This window comes from Platalea leucorodia (assembly GCF_965183815.1).
Source record: "Platalea leucorodia genome assembly, chromosome: 7".
Classification (NCBI taxonomy): Eukaryota; Metazoa; Chordata; class Aves; order Pelecaniformes; family Threskiornithidae; genus Platalea; species Platalea leucorodia.
The window spans coordinates 11,912,721-11,928,782 of NC_138829.1; the positions used below are offsets into that span (position 1 = coordinate 11,912,721).

The 16,062-nt window shown below is 38.7% G+C and overlaps 1 protein-coding gene across 1 annotated transcript; it reads left to right on the forward strand.

The window, feature by feature from the left end:
* The first annotated feature begins 532 nt into the window (after positions 1 to 532).
* Positions 533 to 15,500, forward strand: XRCC3 (X-ray repair cross complementing 3). Its single transcript, XM_082317419.1, has 8 exons — positions 533 to 717; positions 994 to 1,076; positions 1,448 to 1,585; positions 2,491 to 2,703; positions 8,995 to 9,149; positions 11,484 to 11,696; positions 13,920 to 13,966; positions 15,010 to 15,500. The coding sequence occupies exons 2-8, from the start codon at positions 1,022 to 1,024 to the stop codon at positions 15,230 to 15,232; spliced, it is 1,044 nt and encodes a 347-aa protein (XP_082173545.1). The 5' UTR covers positions 533 to 717; positions 994 to 1,021; the 3' UTR covers positions 15,233 to 15,500.
* Positions 15,501 to 16,062: the final 562 nt, after the last annotated feature.

Here is a 16,062-nt window from a genome sequence, read left to right on the forward strand (position 1 = left end):
CTCTCCTCTCGTCTCCTTGACCGCTCCCCGTCCAGCCCCGCGGAAGTGATCGTTACCGGAGCGAAGAGCGCCCCGCCTGCTCCTTGAGCAGCGCCCAGCCATTGGCTGTCCTGCCGGAGCCGTCGCTTTGAAGAGTTTTGATTGGCCTGTGACTAGTGACGTCGCAGGCAAGCTGCTCGCCGATTGGCTACGGCCCTTGGCGGCGGCTCTGGCGGGGGGTTCGTAACGGGGGTGAGGGCGGTGTGGCGGCCCTGCGCCCGGGCCCCCGTCCCCGCGGCGGGAGGGGTCGCTGAGCCGGCGTCCCTCCTCCGCCGCCAGCCGCCCTCCGAAGGCCCCCGTGGGGGCGCCGGCTGTGGCGAGGCGGCTCCTGGCAAGGCCGGGGGGCTGCGAGGCGGGCGTTGTGGCGGGGCGGGCCCGGCTGCTCCGCTCCCCGCTCAGCCCTCCCTCACCGCGCTCCCGCCTGAGGAACGGGCCGCGGAGCGTGCTGCCGCTCGGCTTTCTCCGTGCCAGGCCGCACTCCGGCAGGCCAGGGCGGCCTCTGTCGGTGCCTTGTCCGTGGGACGCGCCGGGCTTTCCAGTAATTTGCTCCTGGCGATTTTCCCTCTCTTCCCAGTGCCTCAAGCAGTGGCCGCGATGGAGTGGCTCCGTGTGAGCGGAGTGTGCAAAATGGTTTGGGGTCCTTCCCGTCAAAGGTCGTCATAATCATGATTCGTTTCAGTAAGTTTTGGCTTGTAACTCCTGTCAGAACGTTGCTTTAAATAGGTGTTGCTTAAAAATAGCTGTTACCTGGATCCATGGCAACCTCTCCTGCCCCATGTTAAAAAAGGGATTGTTCATTAAGTCATACATTCTTATATGACTCTTACGTGTCTGCTGCAATGCTTCATAAAGATGATCTGAATACTAGTAACAATATTCCTACAAACTTTTCATGTTGAATGATGCTTATTTGTTTGTTGCATGTATATCTGATAAAAGCCCTTTTAATAACAGATAATTCACCCGAGTGCTGTATCAGGAAATGGACTGGGACCAGTTTGACTTGAACCCTAAAGTAATTGCTGCCCTTAAGAAAGGTAACTTAATTTGCCCGTGTCTCGATAATAGATCTGTCACCATAGTGTCTTCCTTTACATAATTGTGTGTTTGTGGGTGTAAGCATATAGATGTACAGTAACATTTTAGAACTGTAATTAAGTATTTCATAACCAAGTTTTTGGAGTAATTAGAAGTGATGTTTTTTTTCCCCATGCTCCAATAATACATTTCCAAACAATTTTATAGCGTGTGTTGATACATTTGAAGTAAATGTTGCCTGCCCTGCTTACAAGGATGCAGTGTAGGTAAACTTCAAGTAAATGAGCAGTAGAAAGTGGGAAGACTTTTCTTATTGTGCATAAGACTGTAATCCAGCCAAAAGTATTGATAAAAATTCTTCTAATTTCAGCTGACATAAAATCAATAAAACAGATTTTAAATCTTTCTGGAGCAGACTTGCAAAGATTGATGAAACTATCCAGTGCAGATATACAGTGCTTACTGAAAACAGTCTCTCACGCGCTGAGGAGAAACAGTATGCTTACAGGTAATATAGTCAATACAAAAAAACTGTTCTATTTAAATCATAAAATACGGTCACTGGGAGAAAACATGGTTTTGGCTCCTCGTTGACACAGTAATGGGCCTCTGAAAATGAAAAGGCAAGTGTTTTAGTTTTGCTGTAGTGAACTACTTGACTAAGGACAGCTCCTCTGAGACCTTGAAGGTAGATGGAAGTGGATGGGTGTCATTCCTCAGGATCAAGCCTGCCTGAAACAGGACAAAATGATTCTCCAGTCTGGAAAACTTGATTAGAAGTACAAAGTATTTCCTTTTTCTTTCTCCCTCCCTCTCCCACTATTTTTCTTTTGGACTAAGACTACTTGAAAAACTTAAATCAGTTTATATAGTTTTTAATATATCATATAAACACCTCATTCCAAACCAAGCAGGACCTAATAGCTCCTCCTGTACAAATGCTTCATGGCAGCTCTGTACTTAAAATTTATTTTCTTGTGATTTGCATATATCTTCAGGCCTTGGCCAGATGCCTGCTACGCTGTTTCATAGTCTGCTATAGCTTTCCATTTCCATAATTGCTGTGCTTGAAGCTTGCTGGCAGTATTTTCCCAGAGTGTTGCTTTCCATGGAGACTCCTTAGAGGCAGAGAAAGGAAAAAAGTTCAAGAGAAAGAAAGGGCTCAGTGTAAACTATCAATTTTTGAACAGGCCTTCAGTTAGTAGGTCCTGTGGGGAAAGGGAGGTGGGGAAGACCAGGCTGAAGTAGAAAAATCTTCCATCAACAAAGAAAGCATTCCTTGTGGATGTAAACCTGGTATACAGCCTCTATTTTGTATTGTTGTGTGTTAGAAAGATACTAAATGAAACTCCTTTTTTTTTTTTTTTTTCTTTTTTTCTTTTTAATCATTTAAAAAAATCCAAAATCCTGCAGCACTTCAGCTCTACCAAGATAAAGATCATCTCACCTCCCAGCACCAGAAGCTAAGCCTGGGATGTTCAGTACTAGACAACTTGTTAAAAGGTGGCATTCCTTTAGTGGGAATCACAGAACTTGCCGGGGAAAGTTCTGCTGGGAAGACTCAGATTAGTTTACAGCTGTGCCTTTGTGTGCAGTATCCTTACAAATATGGTGGATTAGAGTCTGGTAAGTACTGAAATGTAAATATTGATTAATTTGCCATTTGGAGGAATATACTGTCTTTAAGAATATCATCAGTGCATTAAAATAGATGCACGTATTCAGTGCATGTCTTAACCTTCTGCAATAGCATTAGTAGCAAGCTAGTTAGTTAGTAACGGTATATATTCCCTAGTTGGGGGTTTCAAATTTCAAAGAATATTTAGTTTTATAACAATACTTAAAGTGATTTGCAGAGTAAAATTGATGGAAATGTAATTGAAGAAAGTTAACATTGTTTTATACCTGTGATTTTCCTGGTTTTGCCAAAGTAGGTTTATTCTTTGATTAGAGTGTGGTTTTTCAACCATCTATCATGTTAATCTAACTCCTAATATTTTTTGGGTTTAGTATTATATGCTGTCTTAGAAAGGGAGGAAACTTGTGTCACTTCTGAGAGTTCAGTGTCCTGGCAGTCTGGCCTCGGTGTATTTTGGCTGTGATCTTGCTCTTCCTTCCACGCAGCACTGGGTTTAATTTGGCAGCTCAGTGGTTTGTTGTGGGGAAACTTAATTATTTCTTGTACTATATCCACCCATGTGGGAAAATCATGGAATGTCCAAATGAAGATCTTGCTTAAAGGGTAGTAATTAGCCAGTGGCTTACATTACTTTGCTTTAAGTTACGTCATTAATTAGAGCAGAAGCAAATATATTTTGTTCAATTCCTTCGTGTGCTGCTGCTAACTGCTGCAAATAGTTTGAATGCAAATACGTTTTTATTCATGCCCCAGCACTTCTCCCTATTTATGTTGAAAGAAAGGAACAAACCAGAACAGAGTACAGAAGAAGGTGCCCAACATCCTAATGGCACTCTCGTCTCTTGTACCAGGCTGCAGTCTTCCTTGTAGGGCCGCAAAATGCCAAGTCTTTCTGTTATTTGTGTTTGAAGGTGGTTCTTGTGTCATATGCTCCCAGCACTTGGTGCCATTACGATTGCTTTGTCGTGTCTGTGTTCCTCATCTACCCACTTCGAAGTGTTTCATGGAAGACAGGATAGAATGGCCATCATATCAATGCTCCTGTGAGAGAACGAGAGCATTTTGGAAGGGCTGAGAGGACAGAGCTTTTGAGGATTTTGAAGGTGTGGAAGGTGGAAATATCCTGCTGCAGGAGTTGGAGAGCTAAGGGAGTGGTGGAATCCTAATTCTTGCAGTTCTTTACTTTCAGTGTGGTATCTTGCCATATGTCTGACTGCATACAGTCATAGCAGCAGATATGGTTTGCACGGCACTTAGAAAATGAAACTTGATTTCTCTGCAGTCTATAAATAAGGGTTGTGTTGAGTCTGTTACGAGAAGTACAGGAATTAAAAGGTTATGTTAAGTATGAGGAGTTTTATTCTTTAGAAAACTTGGAGAACAACAATGCTTAGTAACTATCACAGAAGTCTAGCACTACCAATAGGAGATTAATCTCAGTGCTAAAACTTTGCTAATGATCTAAAATTATAGTGGGTTGTTTGTTTGTGTTTTTTTGTTGTGTGGGTTTTTTTTTTTTTTTTGGTAGTGCTAGAAACTTCCCTTCTCTTAGGTGGTGATGTTGAAATACATTTCTTCAGACAGTATATATTTATTGTGTATTTACTTTATTTGACTTAGTGCTAATCTTGTTTACGATTCTCAATGCTAGGAGGTTGGCAGCAAACAAAGAAATTGGGACATCCTTTGCCTGAAGGTTATCTTTCTGCCATTCTAAGAATGTCAGTTATGGTCAATCGCATGTTGGCTGAATTTATTGTGTAAGCCCATATTCATAATAAATACATGAATATAATGTGACAAATTCATATCCACGTTAGAATTCTGAATTAGAAAAAAATGTTTGCTACTGATTCTTGTTAACAAGCTGGTTTGCTGCATGACAGGTTATGTTCATAGGACTCAAAATTTGTCCTTCTTTGAGAGTGGGGGTCTTTAGTGGTTTTTCATTTGTTTGGTTGGGTTTTTTTGGAGTGTTTTTTTGGTTAACAACCAGCATAGCACTTTTATCAGCCTAAATAACAGTAAAGTACTGGGATTCGATGAAATAGCTGTTTTCTCTTTGGTTTTTGTGGACCTGTGAGGAAAGATGCTTATAAGATCACTGGGGATGACTGACTTAAGAGTGTCTCTTAGCTTCTGTCTCAGAAGTGATAACTACCCTGACTCTTGACTTGCTGTTAGTATTGGCAGCTTCCTAATAAACTGTAAGTAGCACGATGCCATAGGCTTTTCTGTTTGTGTTGTACCAGTCTTCTCTTTTTATTTAGGTTATGACAATTGACTTATCTTTAAAGATATGTGAATATTAAGTGCTTTTGTCTCATAATTAGGCATCGGTCTTTAATACTGAGTTTAGTTATTTGTCAATCTCTTCTAGCCCTTGCAACTTTACTATGAAGCACTCCTGTATTTTTAATGCACGGGTGTGTATTCTCATTAATCATCAAATGTTTCATTGTGGTTCAAATTGAAGAGCACAAACAAAAGCTGAAAAAGCTTGATGAAGGTCCAGTAGGAGAAAGTGCCACGCTTGTTGTACTGTGAAACTCAAATTTTAAGCCAAGGCAAAGCTTATCTGATACATTTTATGTGGCTTAGCTCTCTTAAAGTTCAAGATGAAAATTACATATTGTTTTGTGAAATGAGTAGCACTTAAAGAAAAAAAAATGACATTGCCCCACTGTATATTTTGGAGAAATTACAAGTGGACCAATTATTTACCTGGAGTACAGTGTCTGCTGTAGTAGATTTTACTGGTGTCAAAGTGTTAGAGCAGAGTAGAAGATTGGCAGGTGTCTGCATGCTGGTATTTACAAAATTAAACTGAGGCAGGAAATAGTCAATGAAGTAGAACAGTTCTTAAGAAGGAATTAATCTTGATTTTTTTTTTTTTTTACAAGTGTTTCGCTAAAAAAAATTAACCTGAATAAATGTGTTCACTTGAACTTTAAAATTGCTGTCATGATTTTACAAAGATAGTGTGTATCTATTGATCAGGAATTTTAAATCTATGTTGCTGGACCAGCGGAGCAGAGAGGATCAGATATTTGCTTCTCCAGCTATTCTTTTTTGCCGACACGTATTACAGCTGTAGGATTACCTTGTTTGCCTCGATTTACTTGTTCATCAGGTATAAATGTGAAACTGGGCCACAATTGCATATGTTTGTAATACAGTAAGATTGCTTGATCGTTTTATACTCTTCTGCTTTTGCCTTCTGTTTGTTCCTGTCACTGTTCTTATTACTGTACTGAAATGATCTGCAAAGATCTCTAGGAGAATTGTACGTTTCTTTTTCTCCAGATAAGTTAATTTTGGGAAAAAATGTATTTTTCCAGCAAGTTTCTCAGGTTTTCTGTTTTGAAATGTCTTGAATGTTGCAATAACTCTGAATCTAAATACAATTATCTAACCAATGGAGCACCGATCTATCTAGAAATGCAAATCTGCATTTGAAAAAACAACCACCATGAAGTCTCAAGTAATGGACATTCCATCCTTTTTAAGTAAACCGAGGAGAGGACAAGGGACGTACTGCTTAAGGCAGGTCTGATTTTTAGAAAGCAGATGATTTCTTTGTAAGCCAGTATTCATGGTAAAGAAATCCCTGTCTTTCAGAATTAGGCAATGTTGTAGAAAAGGCAAGCAGCTGTGAATAAGAATGGTAGTTGAGAAGTCCAGAATATTTTTTTTTTTTTTTTTTTTTTTTTACTTGAGGAACTGTTAAGTTACTGTGCTAACACAAGTTAGCATAGCTTTTGTTACTATGGAATTCAGAAACCACACGGGCTTAAGGAAGCTGCATATCATGGTGGGTTTTTACTTGTTCATTTGTTTACTTGGTTTTGAATTTGCACCATAACGATTTTCAGTTTTGTGGTGTAAATGTTGAAAGACATAATTGGCTTATCTGAGTGAGTATTGGTGCTAGATATACATAATGTCAGATTTGTAATTAGAAATTTTTCTTGACTTACTGGCTTTTTAGAAATCGTGAAACTGAAAATCTGATTAGGAACGCATGAACTGCCCTTAGTAAAGATACTCACCGGCCTATTTGATACTCAGCTGTCACTGTCAAGTTAGAAAGTGATATGAAAATTAGTCCAACTAGGAGAAATTAACCTAGAGAAATAGTCAAGAAAGTTAAGGTTCACCTAATTAACTGTTTAATAATTAGCTATTTAAAAAGCCTCAAGCAATTAAGTGATATAATTGGTAGTTTACTGTGTTTTCCTCACCTGAGCTTCATTCAAGTTCAGATAGTGCTCAGCAAGCTGCTGATGTCACTGTAAACTTAATGGATTCAAGTAATTGTGGGCTTATTTTCTCTTTTTTTATTTTCCTTCTTTGCTGATGGAAATTTGTATATGTGCTCATCTGTGTCTACAGATACTGCATATGACTTCAGTCGTTGTAACTACCAAAGACAGCCCTTATGCCCACAGTTTAACATTCAGAATTTCATCTACTCAAATACTAGAAAAAAAGTGGGAAAAGTACAGAAAATATTCATGGTTCAACTTCTTAGTTTTTTATACGTTGTAGTTCAGGAACCGTGATCAGATCGTGACTGTTCTGATCACTAATGCTTTATTGTAGCCCTCATTCACTGTCAAATGTTGTAAACTGCTAACAACCCTCAATTCCCTCTGACATAAGTATGTACCTAATGAAATTTGGGAAATTAAGAACAGAGACTGAATATTCTAGTGATAAATGCTGTTGTCTGCCAGGGCCAAGGAACGTAAAAAGGAGCCAAAGTATAATTTGAATCTGTTATTAGGTAGAATGGAAATAGAAATTGTGGAATTTCAGTAAATCCTTTGGAAGGCATGGATGGTGATGAAGTATTTTTCCATGTGTTCATAATTGAGGAAGGTCTTTAATTCTCACTTGTCAAAGAATTTTTTTTAATCAGTGGGCATGGGTAAATTTTTTTGCTTTACCTGATAGCTTCAAGTATTTAAAAATAAGACTATGTATTGGAAAAATAATTTTTTTTAAATGTTTCACACGTGAAGTAGGGTGATTTATGTAAGAATTTAGGGTGGGGTTGGGCAGAGTTAAGCTGAAGATGCAAGTTTAGTCCTAAAGAAAATTAGGCTCAGGCTCATCTTTGTCTTATATAGAAGATTCTCAGAATTCAAAACCCTGTGTTATACAGGTGTCCATCAGCAAAATATTTTTATTGATAAAGTAACCATTAATTTTTACTTGATCCAGTCCCGAGACCTTCCAGTTTCTACTATTGGATATAGTTTCTTTTTTTTTTTTCAGTGGAATATATAGAGGATTTGGAAGTTACATCTGGAAATGGGACTTTCTGCTCCCTGGAGAGCCAGCGTAGGGATGGACCATTGGGGTATAGATGTTCAGAATGACTCGTGTTGCCAAGCACATCAGCTGCCAAGCTGTGTTAGCAGCTTCAACCGTTTTAGTGAGTGGACTTAATCCTTAGATGTAACCCTATAAGTATTAGCTGATAATTCCAGCTAGTTCTGCAGTAACAATTTTTTATAAAGAAAATATTGCATGTATATCTGTTTTCTTTCCCTGACATCTTTGATGTGTATGGTTAATTTTCTCTGCAATAATGCATACTTGTGAACCAGAAACCACAGTAAAAATATATAGACATCACTCACAGTAACATGATGGAAATATAATGCTTTTTACCTAATCTGCCATTTTCAGGAAGAGTTAATTGGACTGAGATTGGATGAGTGATCCTCTTTAAACTGGCTTACGAATTGTGGCAACGAGTACCCCTCCATGTGTAAATTTAGAAACGAGAAACTTGAAAACACTGAGTGAAGTTAATCAAAATACTAGCTGTACTGGTTTTGGCTGGAATAGTTAATTTTCTTCATAGTATAGTGCTGTGTTTCGGCTTTGTGACCAAAATAGGCAAACTACGCAGAGTCGCTATATTTGTGGGTTGGATAAATTATGATACTCGTAAGCAGCCAAGTTAGGTGGTCAGGTGTTCTGCAGCTGTGCAAAATGAGTGTCACCTAGTGGAGAGTACAAAAATCCACTTGTGTCAGCAGGCGCCAAAAAAAGGGCCGGGCAACTACAGGAAAGTCATAGGAGTGGTCTTTTTGTTGTTCCTCATTGATTCAGTATGGCTGCAAAAAAAAGTAACGTGAATTTCCAGGTACATATGTCTAGCTTTTGAAGTCCAGAATGTATTCTTTTATTTTTGTGCTGTTAAGAAAACATCATGTGTAAGAGCCCTGCCGTAATAATAGAGGTGGTTTCCTTGATTATAGGAGCTGTCTACATTTGTACAGAAGATGTATTCCCAAGTAAACGTTTGCAACAACTCATAGATCAACAGCATAAGCTGCGTGCAGATGTTCCAGCTGAAATCATACAGAAGATCAAATTTGGAAACAGTATTTTTGTTGAGCATGCAGCAGACCTAGTAAGTAGTAGCACAAATTAAGAATGCATAATTATTACACTATAATCCAGTAACCACAGGGTTTTTTTGGTATAGGAGACCTTTCAAAAGGCTAAAAGTGAACTAAGATCTGTAATGAAAACTTCTTAATCTCTGCCATTTGCTGTTAGAGAACTGTCTATCACGGTGTGTTACTATGAAAGATATTAAAATATAAATATTAATATTTTTCAGAATGAATCATGTAGTGGATTTTTGTAAGTCATTATGTTTATTAAAATGTAGTAGACTTATTGCTACTAGTTTTACTGCAGCTCCTAGGGAGATCTTCATTGAGTTTGGAGACGGGATATAAACATATATGCAAAAGGTGGTGTGCGTCCTGACTAACTTGCAGTGTAACACCAGAGTTGTTAAACTGCAATTTAAGCAGATGGGAGGAAAGGGTACAAAAAACGATGCCTGGAATAGGTAGTGGCACAGCATAACCACAGCAATGCCGCTGTCTTGCCCCTCTGCCTTTAAGATGTCACAGTAGAACTGGAGAGGAAAAGATACAAACTTCAGTACTGTAGTCTTGCCTTGTAAACCCACATTTTTGTGCTTTTTCTTAAGTAGCCGTGGGTATGCTCTTTATCGGTAGAACATCAGAAGTTCTGTTTTCTCTGAGGCTTGAAAGTAGCACTTGTTCATTCCAACTGCTGGGTTTTTTTTTCATCGTAGTTTGCAAGTGTAAGAAGATCCTGCCACACCAGCATGCTTGCCACTTACTCACTGTGGGGTCCGGGCAGCAGCTAAGCTACCTTTTCCATGTCCCTTTCATTGGAAATATTAAAGTTCTAATTGTAGTTTCTAGAAGCTGCAGAGTATGTTATTGTAAAAAGGAGAGAATCACCCTATGGTGGTATGTACATCTCTAAAATACACTTAGAAGTAAAACACTACACTCGCTGGTAAGTCCAGCAACTGCACAACAGACCATTACAGTTCATATATTGCTATGTATAGATTCAGTTTGCGTGTATGTGTGTGTATCCATATACATAGAATGCATTGCTATATAGAGATAGGCAGATTATAGCAACTGAAGTAGAAACCCCAATCACAATTGTGTATTTTCTTTCACATCAAAATTTTTTTACTTGCTTCATTCTGAAGAATCCAGTTGTTTGCGTATTCACATGAAAAGAATGAGTCTTGTACAAACAGAAGGACCACATACAAACAGTGAAGTGTTTGAAGTGCAGTCTAGTTTCCTGTAGATACACCAGTAAGTGAAACAAAAAAAAAATCCATTTTCCAGAATGGAAAACAATCATGTATTCTTCAGAGTAATTTTTTCCCCTCAGTTTAAAAACAAACAAACAACCAAAAAAAACCCAAACCCTTTGATACTATATTATTTATTTTGTAAAAAGCAACTCATTCAGTAGAATAGATCTTACTGTAATTCAGACTTGAGAATTACAATTCAGTTTTAAAAGCTGTGGAATGCTAGAGGATATTGTATGTAATTTTGGATGCATATAAGCTCTTAGCTGTGAGCCTCTATTTAGATGTAAAGAGGACATCAATCACAAGAGCTGTGCCTCTCACGTTATTGCTTTTTTTGCCAATATTGAAATTTCTGATGGCCAGAAGCTGAGATTATCACCGTGAGCTTGTTCTCCTTCTTGCTCAGCTGCTGTAGACCGCACCGTTAAGGACAAGATTTGTTGTCTTTACGAGGACCTTTCATCTGATTCATAGAATTATTCTTATGGGATAGAAGTTGCACCCTACAAAATATTTGTTAGTTAAACTTCCTGCAATTGAAATGTTTGGTGACTTCAAAATATTCAGTTAGTAAAACTTTTAGTAGGGAGGATATAAGTTGCAGTTCCTCATGTTTATAAGACTCTTGATCAATATGGATTTGATGTAGCAACTATGTATTTTACTGTTAATATGTCATTAGTGGAACAGCAGCATAGTCTCTAACTTCTGGTTTGAATATTTAATGCTAGTCTCGAGCCCTCTGTGTTTCAGTGAGAACCACTCCTGCAAAACAGGAATGGTTTAGGATTGTAGTATTGCATTCTTGAGATTTTGAAATGTCAGTAAATCATTGATTTAAGTCAGAGCTGCAGGTAACTGTACATTGCAGTTTGGTGTCTTTATTTTTTTTTTGTCTAAAACCACAACACATTTGTGAAAAATGGATACTAGTGAGACTTAAAGATCCACAAACTCACTTTATAATTAGAAACTCCCATCAGTTTGTGTTTCGGCAATGATATCTGTAGTTCCTATCTTGATTTTACAAATAGAGTTATTTAAACTGTTTTAATGCTGGCTGTTTGTATTTTGTGGTAGGATACCTTTCACAACTGCATTACTAAAAGGATTTCGCTACTGCTCACAAGAGGCATGGTGCGGTTGGTGGTCATAGACTCTATTGCTGCTTTGTTTCGATGCGAATTTGGAGTTTCAGATTCGGTTATGAAGGCTCGGTATTTGCAGACATTTGGAGCACAGCTTCACAGTTTAAGCACTAGATTCAGGACTCCAATAATGTGCATTAATCAGGTATGACATCAAAATTGCTTCTTATTTTATAGGGACCGTTTAGTAAATGGCTGGGGCGGGGAAAATCTGTGTATGCAGATTTCTTGGTGTTGTATTTAACACTGTCAACTTGAGTATTAATGACTGATGGAAACTGAAATTTCCTTAAACTGGTGTACTTTAGTAAATTTTAACTTCTCAAAGTTTAAGAATATCATTTAAGCTTTCATAGACTGTTAATGTTCTCAAAGGTTCTCCGTTAAAGCTAATGAAAACAGGTATGTATAGCAACTGCACAAAGCATCAAACTAAAATAACCAAGTTCTTAACACTAGCTTCAAATGCCATCGCCCGCAGGATCTTCACATGCGCAGTTATATTCCACATATACAGGAGACAGTGAAACACCAGGGACTTTGCTGCATTTTTGTGAAACTTGGCGTTTTTGTGTAACTGCTGAGACTACTAAAGCATTAGAGTGCAAGCAAGCTGACTCGAGCTGAACCAAAAAAAGGCCACAATACTAGTCAACAAGAATATTCTTTTGAGAAAACTAGATAAGTCACTACCTCTGTCCTGTCGGAGCGTCATGCCACTGCTCTTAGTCTAATCACAAATCGAAGGAGCATTTGAATGCTGGAGATGAAGCATACACACTTAGAATGTGGCCTGAGAAAGGGGTACGTAAATGTGCGGGCAGGCCACAGTTGGGAAGCTTCCTTTCTGGAAGGCCCTTCCATCCAATGAGTAAGTACTCAGCCCTGAGGTTACCTTCTCACAGCAGAAGAAGAGAGGTAGGGAAAGAGTTGAACTTGAGAAGTCGCAAAGAAGAAGAATTTTATATCAGGAAGAAAGAGGTTCTAGATACATCAAGTCAACTGTTGTTTGGTTTGTTTCTGTTCCCTAGGAGGGGTTCTGGAACTACAGAATGAGCAGTGTGTAAAACCTTACATTTACTGCCATAAGGGGAAGGGTGTGTATTGGAATTCACACATAGCAGTAATTTGAACAGCTTTCAGGCATGCACAGTGTTTTTATCTTCAGTAAGATTCCCATTAACATTCAGTAGGATTTAAATTTCAGCCTTGAGTTACTCCTGATTTTTTAACCAACTTTTTCTTACATAATCTTTCATAGGGTCAGCTAGATTTTAAGGAAAACTGAGATTTCCTGTAACTAACTGCTTTCTGAATTTTGGTATTAGTAAGACAATTTGTCTCCTTGGGAAGCATGGTTTGGACTTTGGTCTTTGTTAAGCAGAGGTTTGTGTGTTTCAGCATTTATACCATGAAGCCACCCAATGGAGTCAAGTTCCTTGGCTGGCTTCTGGGATACTCTGAGTATAGGCATTTGGAAAAGGCTGTCTGCCTTTTTCCTGGGGGTTTTGAGGGTCTGTCTAGCAGGCAAAAGGAGATCTAAGGGTAAGATAAGTCTAGGAGTATCCAGTATCTACCTTGGAACAGTTCAGCATGAGAGGGAAAAGAGCTGCTTAGATCTGCCTTCCCGTGATGGGAGTTTTGCATTGCTGCTGGCTCACAATAGATGAGGTCACTGCCGATGCTGAATGACAACAGTCTGACCATTCGCTAACAAAGCATCCTTCAAGGCTGTATTCTAATGGAAGGGGACTCATGACATCAAGTCTGTAGTTATAATCTATGAATATAATAACATTGAGGAAGATTATAGCTGTAAAGTAATTGCATTATGTACATTATGTTTAGAGAAGTACCTATATATAACTTAATTTGCTGTACTTTGTGAAGAACTTGTGTGGAAGAATCATGACATTAAAAGACAACAGAGGGAGTCGAGAGGTGTGGATTTTTCTCAGCTGTAGTCAAAAGCAAACTGCTCCATTAAGCAGGCCTTCAAAGGTAGTGAAATCATTGAGAATGGGACACCTTTTGGAGATTGGGCATCAGTACCTGTTATCTACAGATACAGCATTGGAACAGTTTTGTGTGGTTTTTTTGGTTGGTTGGGGTTTTTTTAAACAAATTAAGCACCTAATACTAGCTAAATTCATGTAAGTTGTAGCTAGCTAAATAGTTGTAGCACTGTAAGATAATACTTCACAACTCCCTTTAGTTTGCCTTGAAAGAATAAAGGTTTTCTAACTTGGCTTAATATGTGATCCAATAACTTATTTTTTCTTGGCTTTATTCCCTTCCCTGCCCTTCTGTTTGCTAAAAACAAATGCGTAACTACAGGTCAACATCAAATGTTGTTTTTCTGCTTTAGGTGACCGATGCAGTGAGCGAGTCAGAAGCTGCTCAGTGCAGTTGTAGGTAAGTCAGCCATCCGCGACAGAAACGTAACGATGCCGTACACAGCAGCATTTAACCACTGTATTTTTTTTGTAACTCCAATAAAAACTACCAGAGTGTATTAAGAGCAGTAGTGCATTTACCCAGCAACGCTGTATCTGCTGGAGATCAGCAATAACTAATGTGCTGTAAAGTGGAAGAAACCATCATATATGCTTATGCAGTAATCCCTGATCAGCAAGTTAGGGGGAAAAATTCTCTGGAGTTAATGGCTGGTGGACTTGCTTACACAAGAGTATTTTTGCATCTTTTCTTCTCTCTGATATAACCGAGTGCATTTTCTGTCTGCTTAAAAAAATACAGCAACCAAACCTTATGGGTTGGTTTTGTCAGTTGCTTAAGAAAAAAAAAAAAAAGTATCTTTTGACACCAAGATACTAACAGGATTAAAACATACACGTTTGTTTACATCTTAACTGTATTCTTGATTTACTAGATAAGCTAGGTGCTGCATAAATGTGTTTTTCTGAGGAGTTGGTTATGTCCTCAGATTCAGAAACTGACACAGAACAAGGATAAGGTTCAGGTTTTTTTCCCTGGTTATTTTGTAATTCTTTTACTGGAGAGATTGTACTTTTTCCAGGAAAAAAATTGTTTTAAACTTGGGGTTGAAAGTAATATGTATGCATTTCTAAATATACCTTCAGATGGAATCCAGGGCCAACAGTTACACACTTCAAGTACTTAAAATTCAACCATTTTTCTATTGCTATTTTCCTGTCACAAGAGGCTGGTATTTACCACAGCTGTAGTTGGAAAAATGACTGAATTATTCTGTATAGAAGCACTTGTCTTCCAGCTGTTACCTTGCTATATAGAGCGTATCGTTTTGTGAGTATACCCAGTAATCTCCGTCTTCGAAGACCTATAGTTTTACATAGAGCAAACAATAGTAAATATAGCAACAGTAGATCATTTCTTCCAGTGTAATTTTGTTACAACAGAAGTGAAGATATTTCATATTAAATTCATACATGCAGAAATCTGTCATGCTTTCTTTACAGTGTAGTGGGTAACAGAGTCTCTCCAGCACTTGGAATAACCTGGGCAAATCAACTGCTCATGAGACTGATGGTCAGCCGCATCTCACAGCCTGAACCGTCGCCTGGAGTTGCGTCATGCCACGCTGGAAGCGTGAGGACTTTAAGAGTAGTTTTTGCTCCTCATCTCCCTCCATCCTCTTGCTACTATACAGTAACATTGGAAGGTGTAAAAGGAATAAAATAAATCCTTTGCATAGTAATGCATCCTGCTCCAAAAATGTATCAAAACTACTTTGCTTCAGGAAGAATTACTAGTAAGATGAAATTCTTCTTAGATGAGAGAAATAGATGCTGAAACACATAAACGGTGATAAAACAATACAACAAGCCTTGTCTACATTGTGAAAGAAGATCTTTTTAGGCTTGGATGTACGCTCATCAGCTTTTCCGTGTGAGGTAGGTAAGTTTTCTGTAGGAGAGTAAAGCCGTGGGCAGGTGGAGGCTGCGCAGTGAAGAGTGATGTGGCAATCCCCGTATTAGGGGAGACCTGATTTTTGATTTTGTTTTAATAGCACGCTAATCTAGAAACAGCATTTACTGCAAGTGTACACCTTCTCTGTTTCCAGACCCAAAGCGACTCAAATTCAACCAGTTACTATTGCCTGATGGTGGTTCTAGTCCTTGTGCTGCCATTACATATAGCCATTCTTCCAGCTGTAGGGCCTCAGAAATAACATAAAGCAGCTTTGTCGCAAAGCAGCTATCCTATTTTAAAATGACTTGTTATTAATATTAGAATTAAAAAAAAAAAGAAACTAGAAAGATACTTGATTTTAACATCTTTCTTACTGGAAGAATTAAAGTTGTACTGCTTCTGTACTACGTGGGTTTCATAGAACTTCTACACGTTTTTTGGAAATGGTTCTTTCCCACTCTTTTCCTGCTTTCCTGTTCCCTCCCCTCATACCAAAAGCCTCTTTAGCCTCTTCTATTTAAAAAAGAACACACCGCCTCCCCCCCCGTTCTGTTTGCCCGTCTCTGAAGCTGTGTAACCAGGGGGTTTCAGAGCGGGGC